This window comes from Penicillium expansum (genome assembly GCF_000769745.1).
Source record: "Penicillium expansum strain MD-8 chromosome Unknown contig3, whole genome shotgun sequence".
Classification (NCBI taxonomy): domain Eukaryota; kingdom Fungi; phylum Ascomycota; class Eurotiomycetes; order Eurotiales; family Aspergillaceae; genus Penicillium; species Penicillium expansum.
The window spans coordinates 177,380-197,639 of NW_015971301.1; the positions used below are offsets into that span (position 1 = coordinate 177,380).

The 20,260-nt window shown below is 46.4% G+C and overlaps 8 protein-coding genes across 8 annotated transcripts; 6 read left to right on the forward strand and 2 right to left on the reverse strand.

Moving 5' to 3' along the window:
* Positions 1 to 1,174: 1,174 nt before the first annotated feature.
* PEX2_000660 (uncharacterized protein) lies at positions 1,175 to 2,760 on the forward strand (the record flags this gene model as incomplete). The annotated part of the gene is made up of 4 exons (XM_016737344.1): positions 1,175 to 1,396; positions 1,454 to 2,127; positions 2,176 to 2,315; positions 2,372 to 2,760. The coding sequence occupies 4 exons, from the start codon at positions 1,175 to 1,177 to the stop codon at positions 2,758 to 2,760; spliced, it is 1,425 nt and encodes a 474-aa protein (XP_016599059.1).
* A 2,057-nt stretch (positions 2,761 to 4,817) lies between these two features.
* Positions 4,818 to 5,820, forward strand: PEX2_000670 (DUF3716 domain-containing protein; the record flags this gene model as incomplete). The annotated part of the gene is made up of 3 exons (XM_016737345.1): positions 4,818 to 4,825; positions 4,888 to 5,019; positions 5,082 to 5,820. 3 exons carry the CDS (start codon positions 4,818 to 4,820, stop codon positions 5,818 to 5,820), a joined length of 879 nt encoding a protein of 292 aa, XP_016599060.1.
* A 728-nt stretch (positions 5,821 to 6,548) lies between these two features.
* PEX2_000680 (VOC family protein) lies at positions 6,549 to 7,331 on the forward strand (the record flags this gene model as incomplete). The annotated part of the gene is made up of 1 exon (XM_016737346.1): positions 6,549 to 7,331. One exon carries the CDS (start codon positions 6,549 to 6,551, stop codon positions 7,329 to 7,331), a length of 783 nt encoding a protein of 260 aa, XP_016599061.1.
* A 560-nt stretch (positions 7,332 to 7,891) lies between these two features.
* On the reverse strand, positions 7,892 to 8,524 carry PEX2_000690 (uncharacterized protein; the record flags this gene model as incomplete). The annotated part of the gene is made up of 1 exon (XM_016737347.1): positions 7,892 to 8,524. One exon carries the CDS (start codon positions 8,522 to 8,524, stop codon positions 7,892 to 7,894), a length of 633 nt encoding a protein of 210 aa, XP_016599062.1.
* A 1,502-nt stretch (positions 8,525 to 10,026) lies between these two features.
* PEX2_000700 (questin oxidase family protein) lies at positions 10,027 to 11,601 on the forward strand (the record flags this gene model as incomplete). The annotated part of the gene is made up of 5 exons (XM_016737348.1): positions 10,027 to 10,180; positions 10,236 to 10,538; positions 10,606 to 10,965; positions 11,045 to 11,449; positions 11,504 to 11,601. 5 exons carry the CDS (start codon positions 10,027 to 10,029, stop codon positions 11,599 to 11,601), a joined length of 1,320 nt encoding a protein of 439 aa, XP_016599063.1.
* Positions 11,602 to 12,842: 1,241 nt separating this feature from the next.
* On the forward strand, positions 12,843 to 14,297 carry PEX2_000710 (uncharacterized protein; the record flags this gene model as incomplete). The annotated part of the gene is made up of 1 exon (XM_016737349.1): positions 12,843 to 14,297. One exon carries the CDS (start codon positions 12,843 to 12,845, stop codon positions 14,295 to 14,297), a length of 1,455 nt encoding a protein of 484 aa, XP_016599064.1.
* Positions 14,298 to 14,694: 397 nt separating this feature from the next.
* Positions 14,695 to 17,475, reverse strand: PEX2_000720 (glutamine-dependent NAD(+) synthetase; the record flags this gene model as incomplete). The annotated part of the gene is made up of 12 exons (XM_016737350.1): positions 14,695 to 14,804; positions 14,861 to 15,278; positions 15,339 to 15,381; positions 15,438 to 15,441; positions 15,500 to 15,834; positions 15,915 to 16,492; positions 16,545 to 16,636; positions 16,686 to 16,711; positions 16,762 to 16,951; positions 17,008 to 17,066; positions 17,119 to 17,388; positions 17,447 to 17,475. 12 exons carry the CDS (start codon positions 17,473 to 17,475, stop codon positions 14,695 to 14,697), a joined length of 2,154 nt encoding a protein of 717 aa, XP_016599065.1.
* Positions 17,476 to 17,857: 382 nt separating this feature from the next.
* PEX2_000730 (NAD(+) diphosphatase) lies at positions 17,858 to 19,221 on the forward strand (the record flags this gene model as incomplete). Its single annotated transcript, XM_016737351.1, has 3 exons — positions 17,858 to 17,927; positions 17,984 to 18,457; positions 18,518 to 19,221. The coding sequence occupies 3 exons, from the start codon at positions 17,858 to 17,860 to the stop codon at positions 19,219 to 19,221; spliced, it is 1,248 nt and encodes a 415-aa protein (XP_016599066.1).
* Between the last annotated feature and the right edge of the window lie 1,039 nt (positions 19,222 to 20,260).

Consider the following 20,260-nt stretch of genomic DNA (forward strand, 5'->3'; position numbering starts at 1 on the left):
CACAGCTATTCGACGCTATAATAAATGGTGGAAGGAAACAGCGAAGGAAGAGTCCACCCTCAGTTTACAATTACTATATATAAGAATAGTCAGCCGCCTTTGCGACCTTGTGCCGTCTTTTGAGATATCTTTTTAGCTGGTCTTTTTAATGTCTTTCTAAATGTATGTGAAGGCGGTAAAAAACGCATACTTTGTGTAAGGGACTCTTTTATAATTTATGACTAGCCCTACTATATGTTCCTCTCCTATCCATAACATGATACATACGACCATAGGGTGTGGAAAACAGGGCTTCCCGTCCGCTCAGCCGTACTTAAGCCACACGCCGGTGAGTTAGTAGTTGGGTGGGTGACCACCAGCGAATCCTCACTGTTGTATGTTTTTGTTTTTGCTATTTTGTTCTTCTAGATCAGCCGCGTTTGCGGTGTGATGTCTTAGTGGTTTTTAGACGTGTGATTGTAAGCGACTTTTCTATGTATTACCTGTCATATGTATGATCTCTAAGTGCGTTTAATTGATTATTTACAGATATATTTAACTGATATTTCACAAGTGCATACACTATAGGAACTTCATAGTGTTAAAGTAGATACTTGTTTGTAAGCACAAAAGCTATATAACTAATAGTTAGTAGTAATAAAATCTATCAAAATGTAGTATAAAGATCCCCAATATGAAAGACACTAAGCAAGACATATAGTTTATAGTGTTGAACCATAAGCTATACTAGGCTGCCGCCTACCTTTCCTACACTTATTGGCTACCCCGTTTTGCTCGAGTGCATAGTACCGAGGGGAGATGATTGCTGACTCGGGTATGCCCGCTTCCTTGCCTGTTCTAAAAGTTGAAATTCGTACAACATATACAGATCGAAAATAACATGTATGCATCGACGGAGCGGTGAGACTAGCGGTCAGGTAGTACCAAATGAGAGAGCTATGCCCCGGTAGCATACTTGGAGGGTTGGAAGGTTAGTCGCAGCCCTCACTACCTAGGAGAGCCAATGACATGATGCTACGCGTGAGCACATATTTTACGTGCCAATAATATCAGGATATATATAATTGTCGACTTGAACTTATTTTTGACTTGATATCTTTTACAACCGCTTAGACCTCAGTGTAGGCACCTCTCAACTCCATTCAAAATTTCTGAGTATATGAGCCCGTTCGTCATGGAGGAAGGGGACACTTGGGCGACTTTATTTTTCTCTGGTAGCCCTCTAGATATTCTGCAAACCAGCGAACTCGACAATAAAACGTTCCGGCCATTCTGTGCCGAAGACGATAAATGGAAACTCAGGTCCCGAGTCGACATTCAAAGAGCATCGGATGCAAATGCCATACAGGTATTTTGGCTTTGGATCAATGGACACAGAAAATATATAGGCAAGGTTGTAAGTAGTGACAATAACTCTATACGTGGTCTGAATTAATCATATTATACGGAGTAGTTTCCTACCTATACTGAGGAAGACGCCAAAATTCAGCTTCATCGTATTAGTGTATACCCGACCCCGGAAATGATAAGCAATGCTATGCATGAGTTCGATAGATTTTCCCGGGAGGCTCGAGCATATAGTCATATTGACCTGTATTGCTCCAGCCGTGAAAGAGTATATTTCCCACGATTCTACGGAGTGGTCACTGATATGCCGCGATCCCGATTACGTTCGGGATATTGGCACCAGCGAGCGGTTATACTTGAGGCTATTAGATCGGACTTGGGCTCTCGACGTGTTCTTAGTCAAGATGTCGATCTTAGTCGGGATATCGATCAACTGCCCGAAGGATTCTTGACGACTCTTGAAAGGCTATCCAAAAGGCTTTGGACCATCACCGAAACGATGTTTCTAAGTCCATTTGAACAGGAGTGGTATCAGTCTTTACTAAAAGACCGACTTCGTCGCTTAAATGCTCTGCATCGAGTTGGGATAACCCATGGAGATATCCATGACTTTCATTTCCGACTTCCCGATGACTTTTACGATACTGTTCTATACGACTTCTCCGCGTCGTATACATTCTCTGAAACGAAGCCTTTTCGGGTGAATTCTGGGAGACCTCGGCCTTTAAGTCGTATCTCAGAGGGTGAACGTGAACGTGTCCTACTGAGCATACAAGATCGGTAAGAAAGAAGAGTGAATCCCTTATATTATAACTAACATACATTTAGAGCCGCCTCTCGGGACCTTCGTCTCTACCTTACAACATCAAATTCGGGAACTTCGGTTGATAATGCACTCTGGCAGCCTCTTGACAAAGAGGAGGGATTGTTGGAGTTGATCATAATAAAAGTATCCCATCGCCCAGATGGTCAGTCTTTGTTGACCCTTTCCCACCGTTTATGTATACATTACTAACTATGCTAGGCTTTTCAATGCCCACCTTGAATTCTATTTTCCCTTTCCTAGAAGCGGTTTGCCCAAAGTCTGACCTATGTTGGCATATTCGCAGAGGCAGGCTTTTACATCACTATAAATCAGTTTGGGCAGTATCTCGGGACGAAGAAACCCAACCTATATCCTTTGATTGTGAGCGGGAATTCAGAACGATCGAGACAACGAAGGACTCTCGCTTTATGCTCTGCTTAGTGCCAAATTCGTGGATTATATCATTGAAGATGAATCCTGATGTTAGCGGACATTATGACAGGCTACAGCAATTTTGCTCGAGTCTTATTTCAGCCGAATCCCCCGGTGTGGTTATTGGAAGAGGTGAATTTTTGAAAGATGCGGAGATCACAAAGACTCCTATATGAGCAATATTGTATAATAGAAGGCTAAGCCCTTTTTCAAATTGCATCAATAAGCACAGGAAGTACATTATTGTTACCCGTAGGATGCGTTTTGGCACAAAAGTCGTGTCGACATATCATTTAGTGTTCATCCACGATTTAAGGTCCCCTACCTGAGTTTCGGTGGAATAGAGTGAAATTACCATCAAATTAGCCAGGTTTCTAACTAATTTGACTTAACCATGAACTGTTGGCTAGCTATTTATTATACAGGAGGTCCGCAGAAAATTGCAAGACTCAGTCTCTCGCTTATAACGCATGCGTTACCTATATGTGTAGGACCGCGAACTCTGTGCACACATGCACGCACTTTGCCTTTGCCCAGAAGACGTTGTAAACGGGTTCCTGCCAACATAATAACTTCATCAGGCATTGCTGGGACGGAAATGAAAGAGGCATCCAATCCTATACCCTCACTGTCAAGGATTTCAGTTGTCCTAAGATCAGCGATCTCCAAGCCATCATGTGCTTCTGTTGCCCGGACCAGAATTGTTATTATGCCACTGTCCATATGAGCTGGACTAAAATGGACTCTGTCGCAGCCCAGCCTATCAGAGTCATAGAAGTTGACGCCCAAAGATTCATAGTCAAGAGACGGGGTCCCTACTAAAGGCTCCGCTGAGTCTATAATAGTAGATAAGGTGCTGAAAAGTTGACTTCGCAAATTGGTCCACTCCTTTTTGTAGGAAAAATTAGCTCTAACGTAACACAAGAGCTTTGCTTTGTAGCCAAGTCGATAAGAGGAAGGCAATCTTTTGCGAACAGAATGTTAAGCAATAATAGTGAGGACTCATCTATATTATATCGCCAGGGGAGATTTCCCGCCTTCTTCTACGGAAGGGGTCCATTAGGCTAAATCGATAAAAACCACCTTACGTAGGGCGCTTCTTCACCAGCATTTCTCACTTGTTCCCTTTCATCTTTAATCTTTTTATTTCTTTTTTATAAATTTATATAAAAAGCTTTATTGCAATAGTCAGCATGATCATGAATTCTTGATCACTTCTTGAATTTCTTGCTTCTTATCGTACCACCGTACTGGGCGTTTCTAAGTATTGCTCATGACCGATAAAGGATCGCTTTGCTACTCTTCATATCCAAGCTGTTATATCGAGAGAAGAACATCTCGGCGAAGGTTGAGTTGTCGGGTGGTGGGACCATGGGGTAGAAGGCTATCGCCAAGGCAACATTCCCTATAGCATCGGTCTGAGGTCTATCTGTGTCAAATCCTCCGACATCTCGCAAAGAACTCAGAGAGCCGTCTCAACCAAGTTGTCAACATTTGGGAGGTTGAAATAAGTCATCGGCCTAGTAAAGGATTCCCCGATGGACCTTTGAACATAGTTATAGCAGTCAGATTCAAAACTAGTCTCACTTCGTCGGATACCGTGACATATACCGGCGATAATAGAAACTATATTTTCTCTCTGTTCAACTGCATTGCAGAAGCAAAATTCTCAAACTTCTGACCCGTAGATTTATATCTCTCATCTGGGGGTCTTATATCACGCCCTCATCGAATGTCTCGAACGATCGTCGGAAGCGAAACTCATATCAATTACCGCTATAACGAACCCGAATTATCAGTTCCCATACCAAACAACCTTATATGACCACCACATGGAGATAGAATGAGCCTATAATTAACCCGTTCGCACAATTACTTAGCTATGATTGAATGAGGCCACCTCCAACAGAGCATACCTTTTTGCATAACTTACATATAAATATATATATATATATAGGCCCAAGCATATCATCTTCTGTTGACACAGTCATAAAGGACTCAGGAGAAATGGACTTTGAAAAGACTATTAGCTTTGAGTATGAGGCTCTATGGCATTAGGTCCAGTTTCGGTATAGCTGACTCACAGTGTACAGAAGCTATTGAGTGCTGACCTGAGTTCCAGTCTTGTACCTGCCATATTTGCAACCCACTACTTTTCCTTCACTTCTCCTTCACTTCTTTCTCTTCTTCCCTTCTATCTATCTATCATCCATCTGATCTACCCAATCACGAGATGACGGAGTGAGAAAACCGCCCTTCTTTGCATTGTTATCGTGGGGGTTTCAGACTAACATTGAAAGTAGCCGCAACGATCGTGCTCCTCCCGTGGGTGACCCTCCCACCGATACTCCCCCTGTCAACAATCCCCACAACGCCGAATCTCATGAAAATCCGCCTCATCCGCCCAGCGATGAGCCTGCGGATGTCAACCCAGGGTTGTGATATACCCCAGCCTCGAGTATCTCGACTGGAGACAAATACTAATCCATATCAATAGGACAACCCGAGGTCTTGATCACCGAGCTACTGGGGTCAATACGAATATCCCAGCACTGATGACGGGCACAGGTGCAGCCCCGGCGGGTCCATGGGCGGCATATATCAAGGCACCACCATTCAACACCACCACTAAGGGCGAGCCGCTAAACTCCGAGCTCCTTTGCAAGCTCTCGCCTAAGACAGCTATCAACGAGCCACCACTTCGCCCACGGCTTGCTCACTACTGGAATCCGGCTGGGTTCGTTGCGGAGATTACCGCCTCAATTGCGCGAGTTGAGGGCGCAACAACCCAGGTTGTGGGATACGAGGTCCTGCAGCAATGTGAAAGCTGCAAAGAAGATGAAGGCCCATTTTCTCATTGTGTTTGGGACTCAGACGCCGATAAATGCAGTAACTGTCATTGGCTGGGAAATAACCACCACTTCTCGCTGAGCAGACTGCCTGTCCCCCCCACCACGCCTAGCCTGACCGGCCAACGCCTCCTCTCAACAACCGAACTGGCCGAAGCTCGTACCGAGCTGACAAGCCTACTTATGCAGCGTGATATCCTCAACGAACGATACAGTCAGCTTGATTTTAGTCTAGCTCGAGTCCACATCGCGATCTTTTGGCTATACGATGATCATAATCTCATGAACAGTGCCGTAATCCATCATAATTACGCCGAAGTTAGCGAGGGACTAGAGGGGCTGGAGGTCAGCATTCATGATCTTTGGGTGATCCAGATGGAGCTGTAGACAGACATAGGTGAAGTCCGCTCGGCTCAAAATTACGTGACAAATCGCATTTTTGCATTGAGTGAGATGTTCTGCTGGTAAGCACTTCAGCATACCCCTCATAAGGTCGAAATTGGAAAGCAGACACAGCTACGTGGCTAGTCTCTTCTAGGCCAACATTGCTTCCTATTTGTATCCAATGACTATGAATTTGAACCTCTGATTGTGAATTTCTATTTCCTTCGTCGGTATCCTTTCCTGATAATTTTGTACGATCACCCGTTGCGAAGACTAGACAAAGCAGGACCCTGACATGAAGCGGCGGCAGCTGGATCGGGAAAGTCGCTTCTGCAGCCTAAAATTCGGTATATAGAGCCACATAGTTACAGAGGTGTACCATTCATCAATTATAGACTGAGATTGAGTAGAATGGACACATAATTGACCTGAAATATGACTATGATCTTTTCAATCTATGTGAAATTGATTCTCCGATGCTCCATTATTGCACCATTTCGGATCAATCAGGCCAGGGTATTATGAGCAATAGACAATTTGTAAAACGCCATCAAACTGTACAATATAAAATCACCAGTTGAACAGAGAACTACATTCTCTTGGCGTCGAAGTGAGGGGCTTATTCCCCAATTGCGTTTTGAATATAAATACGATGCGGGGAACATTTGATCCTACATTCTGCCTTCACAATATTATCCGATTTCAATTCCAAACCTCACAACTATATCGCAATGTCTGAACAACAAACTCCCATCCTGGACCATATCGTCCTGCTCGTTTCTCACAAAACACTCCTCGGAATCTCCGAGCATATTGAGGGCCAATTCACCCTAGCACCAGGTGGAACCCACGCCGATGGACTCACCACGAACAAACTGATTCTCCTCCCGGATGGCGTCTACCTTGAAATAATTGCCTTCTTCGACGATATCGACCCTGAAAAACGCCGCAATCATCGCTGGGGAAACGAGAAAGAAGACACCATCGTCGACTGGGCATTCACTTTGCGATCGGAAACCGACTTTAGCGCCGTTCAACAGCGATTCCAGGGCGCTGATACCAATGCTTCCTATACAGACCCTATCGCCGGCGGTCGGACTAAGCCAGACGGCACAGTGTTGAAATGGGCAGTTGCTGTCCCTAAAGATGGTCAAGGAAAGGTGGTTCCCGGATCTCTGCCCTTCTGGTGTCTGGACAGAACACCCCGTGCAAATCGAGTCCCTTATGAGGTTGAGCCAAATCTCGCTCAACATCCGAATGGCGTGCAGGGCGTTTCTTCTGTGTCGGTGCAAGTCCCTGAGGGAGAGATTTCGAATTTCAAGGGTGCATATGATGCGATATTTGGCGGGCCCTGGAATTATGAAGTTCCTTCTGGCTCGACGGCTGGCAAGCATGGGATTTCTCTGTCTGGGGGAAATGCGTCTATTCGCCTGGTGTTTAATGGGTTGAAGGAAGGAAAGGTTGAGCTTCTACCTGGACTCTTCTTTGACATTGAGAAATTGGACTCACTATAAGTGTGGCAAGGGGGTAATAGATAGATTAGAAAGATTGGTTATACTTGAGATCACTGGCTGTGTATAGTAGATTTCTGAAGTAGCCAATTCTTTGAAGAACCATCACTTCAATAAATAACACAGTGTGTGAGGGTTATCTTTCTTTCTGTGGTCAATGTGATGGTAAGGTGAGGACCGATCGCAGCAAGGGAAATATTAAGTTTCCGGAAACTAGGTTGGAATCTAGTTCGCCCGGCAGAGCCAGGATCCGGGGTAGGACTCAATCAGGTCAGACATCTTAGGCTAGGCAACATGATACATTTCGAGGCCCGTGCTTACATCCATCCAACATAGGTCCACCTGGGCACTGGCCAATGCTTAGCAAACAGGAGGCTTAAAACTCGCCTGCCTAGGTGGCCAGTTTGCAGATTATATTACCACTAGCTTCCACCTGGATCAAATCACGGTCGTAGTTAGATACATAGCTGACAAGATCACTTTGTGGAAGTTCCAAGTATATATTGTCGTTCGAGTGTGCATATGCAGTGTAGTATGTAAATATCACCATCTCTTGGTTACTGTTATTTCGCCGAATTAAATGTCCAACTGGGATAGCTCCGCCGCAATGCATCTAAGCGTTCGTTCCACGATGTGTTTAGGTCCAACTCTTCCAGTGGAACGATGGTCTTAATACCATCTTCCACATTGAATCCCCATGCGAATCCCAGAATGGGTGTGACTTGTCGAGTGATGAGAGCATCAGAGATATATGTCAGATAAGTCTGTGCCCTCCATTTGAAATCTGTCTTTCCGATGCGTGTGGGGGCATCGAACAGCGTAGGATCAGAGCCAAAATATGTGAATGGTATGTCTGAGTCTTGAAAGATGGGTGCCAAGTCAAGCTGCCAGTCCAAGTCGGAACAGCCATCCTGAACACCGGTGGGCTCGCGATCATGAGATGGAACTTCATCATTGCTGGTGCATTTCACGAATTGGATCCAGCCATACATTGAGCCGTAACCTGCATGGTCGGAGTGCACCGTTGCTCTTATCACCGGATAGCCAATGAAGTCTTCCGGCTTGTATTGAGGGAGGATGATGGTTGATCCAGAAGCAATTGGATCGGTGTTGGGCATCAAGATGGCACGCATAATGCCATTCTGGCCGCTATATGCTTGGAAAGGCCGCTCGAAGAGCTGTATCGGAGACGACATTGGTATAGGCGACTATGTTGAGAATATGCGGTTGGGGAGATAGCTTTCTTGCGTTTGGCTAAACATTCATGAGGCTTGCTGGGTATTCTTATTTGTATGTGCGAAGAAAAAACTTGGTTTTAGGCAGCCGTGGCGCTAAAATAAGTACTAGATAATTCACTACTGTTCTAACTTCGGAGTGTCAGCAGCAGGGGTGCATCGACTCTTGGTCCCCCTCATGCTGAGAAGCCTATGACACTTGTTGGATTTGATTTAGTCCGCTTTTGAATACCTGTTGCCTACAGCGTATATTATATTGTGCCACACATATAATTTCATACAGATTTCCGGTAGTAGTCTATAATCCACGGAGCTAATTGTCCAGCTGTTTGTTACTCTCAGATGTCACATGATCGGCCATCCCATAGTGTTACTAGCTATATAGCTAGTATCCTTTCCTCACTTTGTACAAAATCTCACACAATACATTACATTGTGCCTTACCATCTACTATCGTAGACATCAACACTAGCCTCGCTCATTGCAACCATCTCGTAATCAAGATGGGAATCTGACCTTCCTGGAGTCGAGCTAAGTTGTCCCAGGATGGTTTTATACAATTAGAGCACGTATCGTGTCCGACTAAACGGCAGGACTATAGAGCTCAGACTAAATACAGAGCGTATTGGTTTTGTCAGTTATGGCGGCCGTACGCTCAATTGTAGTGTCCGATGGCTTCTGAAGACGGTAGGCAGGTAATATACACAGTTTGGAAAAAGGGCAAGATATATAACGGCGTCACGACCCCATCACACCTTTCGATAGAAATATTGTGAAAGGATTCACTAAATTAGAGGTATGTCGACTTAGCAAAATTGAAATAATTTAGCGTACACACACTAGTTGAAGGGGAAGCCATAATCTTCCCTGATATTTGATGGGCTACCGAGAGCTAACTAATCTATGTATCATCAGATCATGTGCGATACCCATGTAGATGCTTAGTGAGCAAGAGCATGATACCCATGGCTGGACGGGCCCCGCTAGCCCCTGCTGACTGATTCCTGCATAGTATGACGTTGGTCGCAACGGAAAGCCGAACGCCCGATTTCTCCGCTTTTCATGTCTAGAGCTCCATTATTATTCATGTTGAATAATTGTACCACTCTGATAGGCTCCATTGCTGGATTGGAATTGCTGTAGAACCGTCTAGCTACTCTGACAGTTGTACCACTCCAATCATACACGGAGCGGATGGCTCGAGCTATATAAAGGACATGCTTCCCCGCGTTCTTCAGTATCACGGACATCATTTCTTCAGATCAAAATCTACAGCTACTAGCAAGCCTCAGCTTCTCTTACTGACCAGCACTCGCTACTATTCGAGTGTACATCCACCGTTTCAGACCGCCATCTCTTCGGCATTGACAGCTCCACCTGTTCTACCCCTTCCGCGACTAGCCGCACAATACAGCTTGTATAGTTCCAACACCGGGAGCCTTTCCCGAATTACCTCATCTAAAATGGCCACCGCTACTAAGATTAATCTATCGCCGATCACAGATTCTGGTATTTACAGCTCAAGAGTGAGGGAAGATACTGCACGGACAGTGAGCGAGATCCTACAGGAAGATTTAGCCAGTCACCATGTCTTCTTCAATGACCAACACTTTCATAGTATGTCCTTTTTACGCTATATTTTCACCAAGAACAATCTCTAATATAGAGACAGATCACATACCTCATCAGCTCCTTAGTATTTATGCTCTTGGCGCCGCACCGGAGGATGTTAAGGCTTGCTATGAACGAAATAAGACTTATCAGAGACCCGCCCTTCCGGCAAACCAAGAGATCATCCAATCCATGCACGATGTCGCTAAATTCCAAGAGTACTTTGGGAAGGAAGAACATTATCCTAATTACCTCGCCTTTTTCCAGCACGAGATCGATGCCAAGGGTGTTGGTGAGGTTCTAGGGAAGTATATCTTCGCCGGGGATGAGCGAGCTGAGAGTATGATGTGTCGGATGTTTGGCGGTAAGCATTTATTCTAGTTAGACTGGGTTATATTGATGTTGTATTTCCCTCAGGCTAATACATCCAGGACTTGTTCACCCACTCATCCACCTCGGTTTCGGTATAGAGTTCAACCAGCCTGCCATTGTAGCCCAAGGTCTTGCTCAGACAGCAGTGCACGATGACTGGTTGGGTCGTGCTTTCTTCCTACCCGCAGAGAAGATGGCTGGCGGCATCGGAAAGCCAGGGCAGAAGTCGACGTTCCAGCTAATCAATGAGATGCGGGCAGATACGGCTCTTGTTAAGAGTGTACAGTGGGCCGACGGCAATAAGATCAAGGATGGAGTTCTCCACAGAGCACCTGAGCAGATGCTGAAGTATGCTTCTCAATTCACTGTGTCCGAGGATCAGATAGAGGAGCGGCTGGCGGGTATGATCAATACTGTTGGTAAGTCTAGCCTCCAAAGTACTTGCCGATGATGTTTGAGTGATTCCAGCGCGGACATATTGCTGAATTATGTCGTCAGTCTACTATACTAGTGCCGCCCAGCGTCCGACTAGAGAGATGTGGCTTGATTTCTTCTTCATCCATTGCGTCAATTCGTCTATCTTCTTCTCTAAGATTATCAATCTCCCATTCTTGAATCAGCGATCCAAGCTGCGCATGCTGGAATGGAAGGGACGCATCGATCTCCTGATGTATACTTCGCGTGGAACACCGGATCTTCTGTTGGATGAGGTGGCCAATTATCCCATAAAGGAGGACTGGTCACAGATATTTGCGCGAAGTATCGCCCACCCCGGTGATGATGGACATCTAGCTAAGCTAGCACGGGCTTTGGCGCATGGTCAGGAGGTCTGCCAGGCATATGAGAGCAAAACCCCCGAGATGCCGATCAAGGGAGATATGTGGCTTAGGATTGGGAATATAGGTACGCAGCAGAACCTGACATTACAAATCTATTACCTTACTGACAGCTCGGCAGCTGTTGACTCTACTGTCCAAGAGGGAGATAGACCAATGTGGGTCCGTTCGACTGGATTTGATGAAGCATGGGAGCCGGAACGACAGGCACATATGTGAGATGGGCAACACGTCGCTTTCGTGAGAATATTTGGTTTCTTTTCTTTCAACCTGTCCTTACTTCAATCCTTCAATACTAAATTGATATAACAATGTACAAACATACGATGTTATTATTCTAGATTACATACATTATGTGCAAGATTTTGTATTACACGTGAAGAAAGAAGCATGTAAAAACAATATTGGCACAGTGGAAATGACGCATGCGTGGTTGTCCACGGGTATCATTAAACCCCGGGCCCAGATTCTTCAGTCGGAAGGATAAAATGTCGGAACACTTGGGCAGGGTCCATCAGGAACGCATTTAAGACAAGACTTTGAGTTGAAGAAGGCAAACGCCGCGTTCTGCTTTGGAATGGGGTTGTTTATGAGATAGAGCGAATGATACATTGAATGGGAATTGAAATAACAAGAGTAGGGATGTGAGTTTATTTGGGTCTTCTGATGTTGCTCCTTAAGCTCGGTTGTATTAGCAATAAACTCTTCTACAACACTGATGCTAGAATTGTGGTTGGTCCAAGTCTGTCATCATATATACCTAGATCGTTAATGGCACATTCAACGGAACGAATATGAAGTTACATACTGAGGATCGACCATACTGAAGACAATATCGATATTTCCGATTTAGAGACATTTAAATATCTCTTCGTTTATTTTGAAATCGCTCATTAAACATTCTGGGCGCCACTGAGCTCTCCTATCCTTCTCTAAAAATGTATATTTTTGACTCTTATCACAATTATACATAGAAACGTCGCTTGCACAAAGTATGCTTTTCTTTACCACATTCACATACATCTAGAAAAACTACCTAAAAAGATACCTAAAAAGATATCTAAAAAGACAGTTAAAAATATATCACAAGGCCGCGTTTGCGGCCTTGTCCCCCATACTTCGGAGATTGAACTATGGTTCCCGCTTTAGCTGCTGTGGGTCTCTAACCTTCGAATGACGCCAGCGGCTCAACAAAATTGTGTTTGTGTATGGTTTTCGAGTCAAATTAAATTCAAATGAAAAAAGAACAGAGAGTAGCATATATTCTAAAGTCACACCGAATTGGAAATGTAAAGAAAACAAAACAGTGAAAAAACGAGGTGAAAACAAAAATACATTGGGGATCACGTGAGGCCAAGTGGGGCTCCCCAACATGTATTCAAGTCTGCATCTCCTCACTTTTCCCTCCATCAGCCTTTCAAGGTAGTATCGATTGTTATTCTTCTGGTGTTATCATAATCATGGGCAACGAAGACATCAACCGCAAGGACGTTTCGACTCAGAAGGACTGGCCTGATGATGAGAACAACCCGTTCGTCGCCTTCCGGCGCTACGCCGATGAGCAGGTCTCCACCATGCTTCAATCTATCACGGGCCTCCCTTCGATGGTGACCCAACCTCACAACGGCCACTGGGATATATTTGCGGATAATCACGGCTACCAGAATCGAATGGCTCGCCAAAGAACCGGTGATAATACGGAGAACAGCAGCTATCCAACGGATCGAGAAAGTGCGAGTGGTTATCCGGGCAACAGAGATGGAGACGATCCACGCAACTATGCAAAGAACTCACTATCACCTTCGCCTGAAAGCGATGATTCCTGGAGAAAGTGGTGTAATGGACCATCCGATTTCTTTGGCCTCGATTCCTTCTTCGACCGATTCTTTGAGGACCGCTTCTTCCCTTTCGCATCGCAACTCCTACACTCCGGCCATAACCTTCTCCTCCGGGATATGTTTGAGGACACTGACTCGCCCACCTGGCCGATCGGGTATATCCTGTTCAGTCCATACTCGCCTCTGCATCTAGAACGCCAAGCACAATACCAAGCGCACCGCGACAAGGGCGTTTTCTCATCTCTCATGTCATCCTTGCATCTCAACTCCGACCGTGACCCTTCCGAACCACAGTGGCGAGAAGCCTTCGAGGATTTACTCCGACTCGAAAACGATAAGCCGATGCTCGATGGCAATGCCCCCGCCACGAGATCCGAGTCTGGAAAGGATTGGCTACAGGGGCTTGTTAAAAGAGGCAGCTTGGGAGATAAGTGGAAGTATGTGCCTCGCACAAATGGCCAGCCTTGGTCAGGCATTACGTTGTCTAGCCGTGCAGGCCCAGAGCAAGACCAGTCTCAGTCTCGATCTCTACCCGAGAAAGAGAAAGAATCAGCAGATACGAAGGAGGCTGACAGCGAGCTGGACCTGTATGAGCGCTTCTTGCATGATATCGAAAATCGTGAACGGGAATTCTTCCGCGGTGTCTCCGAAAGCCCTCTTCTGCGTCTCCTCCTTGAGGAGCGACGGCAGCAACAGGAGGAACTTGAGAAATACAGACGCAGTCCTCCAACTCCCGATGATCAACACAGTCATGACGATAATGAGAATTGGATAGATCTTGTATCTGGCGGCAACAAGAAATCTGTCCCTGAAACACCCAGGGATTTGCCGGCCGAAATCGACTCCAAGCCAACTGAAGCTGTCTCGGAACCAGTGCAGTCCCGTGTCATCTCCACTATGACTCGAACGGAACGTGTTCGGCTTCCGGATGGGTCGGTTGAGAGTAAGATCGTCAATACGAGGCGTTTCGCAGATGGCCGAGAGGAAAGTAACGAGTCTGTTGAGGTGTCTCATCCCCAGGAAAGCTCCAAGCTTGAGTCCGATTCATCCAAAAACGGTTGGTTCTGGAGAGACTAGGACTCTGTTTGGACAACATCTACGACGAACGCCGATCTTCCTTGGCTATGACCTTTAATATGACCTCCTTTAATATGACTCTTCAGCGCGTTTCCTCGATTTACAATTTGAATGTTCCACTGTTTTCCGGATGGCGTTCCTTTCATATCTTTGCAATCTGCTTCCCGATGTCCTTTCGAGCCACGCGGCTCTATGTACATTCATTCGTTTTCCTTTTCCCCCAAATGCTGCATTAAAAAGTAAATACCAGCAGGTTCTATATTTCATAGCAAATTATTAAGCATCTACATATTATCCAATCTTAACTGCTACGGAGACTTGAATATCAAGCAATACTTTGGTTTTTAGCAAGGTAAACAAAACATCTTGAAAATTCTAAACCCAACACGATCTACATCTAATCAGCCTTGACACTCTTCTTCGCTCCCTTGGCAGTAGTCCACCCTTTAGATTCCCAGTACTTAACATTATCTTCCATCTTCTTGTACGCCCAAGTAAACGGCGGGTCTACACAGTTAAAGTTAGCATCAACACACAAACCCAAGAACGAGAGAAGAACATACAAAGGAACTGCCTCAGATCATGACGATTGTCATCAGGGGAGTACTGCTCAGCGTGATAGCTAGGCGTAATAACAGTCATCTTATGTCTGTTAATGGAGTAGTAGTAGAAGAAATGGCGGGTCTTCTCGTAGATCTCGCGCGGGCTGTATTCGTTACCCCACAGGTGGAGCAGCTTCTCGTACATAGAGTACGGGCCTAGCTTGGAGACCTTCCTCAGGTACCCGAAAACGCCCAGCTGCGCGTATGTAACGCCCATGTCGGCTTCGTCGGACTGAACATAGTCGTGTGTGATGGGTTCCAACTCGGCGGTGGGTGTTGCGTGGATGAATTCTTCGAGGATTGGGAGGCCGAAGCTGCGGCCGGACCAGGAAATGAATTTCTTCAGGTCGACTTTGCTTACGGAGCCGATGGGGTTGAGCTGGTTGTTTGGTTAGTTTGAAGTAGGAGGTGTGCTGGACTTGTGGAAAATGATGCTTACATCGGCGGAACTGGCATCGTACTTCGTGAGATAGCCTCGCAAGCTAGATGGGTTGAGTTAGTCATGTGGAAGGAGATTAGTGTATTTGCTTTGGCATACCATTCTGCAATAACGGTTAGTGAAGGTGCTCAGCAAAGTACAAGGTAGGTGTTTGGGCTTACCATCAACGTTAGACGATGCGAGAACGAGCAAGCCACCACCACCAGGGCGTTGACGCACAGTCGGCAATAATGAGGCAAACAGATATGAGAGGACCATTCTGAGTCGAGCCTGCACATTCTGAAGGGCGGCATTCTCCGCAGGAGATCCACCGTGCATTTTGAAACGAGGCTGGAAGTTAGTGATAACTGTAAAGAGATTCATGATAGAAGTGACCACAGTATCGAAATTGAAGTCAATGTGGTAAGAACCAATATCACTGGCCAGTCGGGTCGCTCTGTCTCGTGTCTCCTTTCCTGAGTTTTGTGTGCCCATGTAGCTGGTATGGAAGATAGATCTGGAAGAATTGGTCAATGTTGCCCAACATGACCACAGAGAAATTTGGCCTGATGCAGGCTCAACAGTTGGAAGACTTACTTGCAAATTTCCTGAGTGGTCGTAGGAAGCCACTCTGAATCTTCTGGCTTCGCACACAAACGGCGGACATCCTTGATGACCTGCTCATTACCTTCGCCCACTGCCTTGAGTACTTCGCGACACATGGAGTGCACAATGATTGCAGTGGCACAGCTATCAATACCACCGCTTAGAGGGAGGAAGAAACCGGCGGCTCCACATCTCCGAAGATAATCCCATAGCCAGCAGGCAGGTCCCAGAGCAATCTCCTCCTCGGGACAATGGTATCGGGGCTTGATAGGCTGAGCAGTCGCGAGGCTAGGCGCGGCATCTTCATCCCGGCGAGAAAGTCTGATATCAAGATCAAGGCGGACATAGGGCGACTGCTTGCTCGCTTGCATTCCACGGCTTGCGCTGCACCGGTAGGTGCGGACTTCTTCGATGTCGACCGTTGCAGTGATAACTTCAACATCGTTCAGAGAGAACTGTGAGCCTTGGGCCACGATATCACCGTTGACGACAATCATAGCACATCCGTCGTAGTACAGACGATCGCCGTCGCAACCTTGCTGATTCGCATAAAGGTAGATTCCACCGCTCTGTGATGTGTAAGGAAAGTGCTGTCCTATAGTAGCGTTGTCTTCCACTTACCAGTTTGGTAGCTTGAGTGATCAAATTGATACGAGTGTCAAGCTTCTTCAGTTCGTGGTGGCTACCCGAAGAATTGGAGATGATCTCAACACCTAGTTTGAATTAGACAATGATCGCAGTCGTCTGGACATTGAGACTCACCAGCTAGACCATATGGAACGTGAGGGCTAAAATCAGTTGTTAGTATCCAAAGCCACATAGCGAGTTCAACACCTACCCATTGGGGGTAAACAGCTCCTCACACGTCTCAAGACCCAGACATGTATCTCTCGTACTGATAACGGCATCACCGAATGGAACCTTGTACTGGCCAGTAACCTTTCCAACAATTGATTCCAGATAGTAGTCCTCCACCTCTTGCGGACGCTGCCATGGGGTAAAGTGTCGGTGTTCGCGATAGTTCCCATCTAGAATGAAAATATCAACAACTAATTTTCCAAGTATAGAGAGCAATTGAACGAACCATTGGCAAGCCACATCTTCGGCCTGATCAGGACAATCTTCCGGTTGTAAAAAATCACGCTTGAGAGGACATATCAGCTAATGCAATACTAGTTGCATCAGAACCACTCACCGGCAGTTGTAGCGCACATTGCGATGACGAACTGGCAATCCCACGTCAACCACAATATCCTGACAATCGGGATGGTCGATGATGCGGGCGAGCATTTCCCATGAGTGCAAGAAGGTGTCGCCCTCAAGGAAACCATCCAGAACTCCATAGCCGGTGATTTCAAGCTCTGGCCCAACGCGCAAAGTAGCGCCAGCAGCCTTAGCTTGCCGAATGCTTTCAATGATACGCTCCGCATTGCCCTCAAAGTCGAGAGCCCACTGGTTGAGAGAGCTAAAAAGAGTTAGCGCTGGGTCCTCTAGTAGCGGAATAGTAAATCGGTCAGCCATACCATGTTGCTAGAGTGACCAGGTGCCCCATGATGCCTAATATGACTGAGACGTCTGTATCTTGTGCTTCGCACAGAGGCTCATCGGCGATAAGAGTCAAAAGAATGCGGTCACGTGTGTGGGGAGCTCATGTTCCCCGCTTCACTGGTAATAACGTAACTGTAAGTTACTGTAATCTATTCTCCTCTTGGCATTATCGGCTTAACTCCGACCAAAAACTTGTAATCCGTCTGTATAAACGTCCCGAGGCTCCGGTCGCTGATTAATGCTATTCCTCTGCCCTCCAAGGCTGTCTGTGCTGGTTTCCGCGTTTCTTGATATCTTGGATATAGACTCATTGTTGATTATTTTTTTTTTCTTGTTATATACTTACGACATTAGATATTCCTCGTTAGCAACTTTGCTTTTACAGAATGAGCACGACCCCTCAGATCCCCACCCCGGCTCATATGCTTGCGGATTCCATGTTGTCCCGACACTTCGGTAAAGAGACAGTCAATTACTTTTCCAGTAAGAATGTCTTAAACTCGCATATATAGGGCGGAGCAACGCTAAAGAATCTACAGGCTCTCCAATCAACCGTCTATCATTCTTGCGCTCCGACCACCCGTTCCTGTCTACGGCTCTGAAACACCCTTCGGCCCGATTTGTGCTGTTGAACAACCTAGCGCCGTTGACCCCGTCGCCGGCACAGCTATACTATGCCAAGTATGAAGAGATCCGCAAGCTTGTGCCCCAGGATACATTCGATACATCCGAGGAAGACATGATCAAGAGTTATGATTCGCGCAAGACACACCCGACCCTTATATTCCTCGGACTAGACGAGAGTCGCAAGGAAGGAGGGATGGCGTGGAAGATCTACTCTGGCACGCCGTACTTTGCAGTTGATGTGACCCCGAAGGGCCCTGAAGAGCAGCAGACTGCAGCGAAGGACATCATTGGTGCCATGGAGGCGAAGGGACTATCTTTCTTCCAAGCACGGGTTGTCATGTCCTTCTCCGCAGATGAAGGTATGCACACGAGATCGTAATTTCTAGGTCGACAAGAAGTAACTAATTAATTCGGGGTAGCTGCTGTCTACGCGCAGGCACGCGCGCTGATGGACTGGAACACTCGCAACACCTTCTGTGGCACATGCGGCCACCGTACCCTGGCCGTGAATGCAGGAACCAAACGTGCCTGCCCACCGACAGATGTTGCACGAGCAACTGAGGGCAAGGAGGAACAACGACCGGAGTGCAATACCCGTACTACACTGTCAAACCTTTGCTTCCCCCGTACTGATCCGACTATCATCGTGGCGGTAGTTTCCGCCGACGGCAAGCGGATTCTGCTCGGACGCTCCAAGCGATTCCCGCCAGGGTGGTACTCCACCTTGGCTGGATTCATTGAGCCAGCCGAGTCTATTGAGGATGCTGTGCGGAGAGAGGTCTGGGAGGAATCGGGTGTCACTTTGTCTCGCGTTGTTATTCACTCCTCGCAGCCTTGGCCGTATCCGGCCAATTTGATGATTGGTGCTATTGCCCAGGTCAGTGACCCCGCCCACGAAACGATCTCTTTACAACACGATCCTGAGTTGGAGGATGCGCGTTGGTTTGAGATTGAGGAAGTTGAGGAGGCACTGCGTATTGGTGTAAGTGACTTGGGCGCTCAGGCTGGTCCGGAATACAAGGGCGGTTTGCGATTGCCCCCTCCTACGGCCATTGCCAATCAGTTGATCCAGGCTGCTGTGAGCGCAGAGTACTTTGCGGCAGAGAAGCAGTCTAAGATGTAGAATCATGCTTGTCATGATAATCGTGCCAAGCGCACCACCGTATATACCATTGACGAATATAGACATTTACTATTTCTCAACACCGATAGGATCTATATTAAAAACACATTTTCTACAATACAGCGCAGAGTTCTTACCGGTCCTCTCTTTTGTGCTCAAAACTATGAAGGAATATGACCATCTTTGGTTGCCAGGGTTAGATCCTTGTTACCCTCACATTGCATTTGGAAAAATACAGTATCATGAGCCACAGTAAAACAAGTATGTTTCGTCAAGCTCCCCTTTGACGACATTAGTAGCCTATTTATGAGCATTAGAAAAAGGTTCACTATATATCTATAGTCAGCGCACTCACTATGGCATCTTTGAATTCCATGACAATTGCTTCCTCCTCCTTACCGCGGTCCCCTTCCATGGTGCTATATATATTAGGGACTACCTAGGTAGGTAGGACTTCTTCAGCTTACCACCTTCATGATACATATGTGTTGGTGGATTTGAACGAGAGATATCACCGAATAGGTAGAGGCAAAAACCTTTCCTTGAAAACGATCTCTGTCGGCTTAACATTGTCGAATTTCATAGTTTTGGAAGTGGTTTACAAGAGGAAATTGTGGGGGCGTTAAATTGCGGTCGTCGCCTTGGCAAGGGTCCAGCAATACATCAATCCTTGTCTTCACAATTTCCTACACAATTGGGACTTTTGCCCGATCTACAAAGTATTCATATATATTTAGACAATATGACCGCAAAATAGGGAACACCCCTTATACGGGCCTATAATCATTCCCGTCTCCATAGCATAGCTGAGCAGGGCCTCTTCGAATTGGCCCAGAACCAAGAATCAGGAGGGTCACCTGTGTCCGCTGTACATTGTTCGCCGGTCGAGCGCAGCCACTCCGGTTCCATTCTTGAGGGTACCTAATATAAATACGCGGCAGCGGATTTGATGTAGTCAACTGAGACGGTGATGTTATACCAAAGTCCGGGGGAAATGGTGCTGTCTGGGTAGTTCCATACGACATGTATGATAGATGGG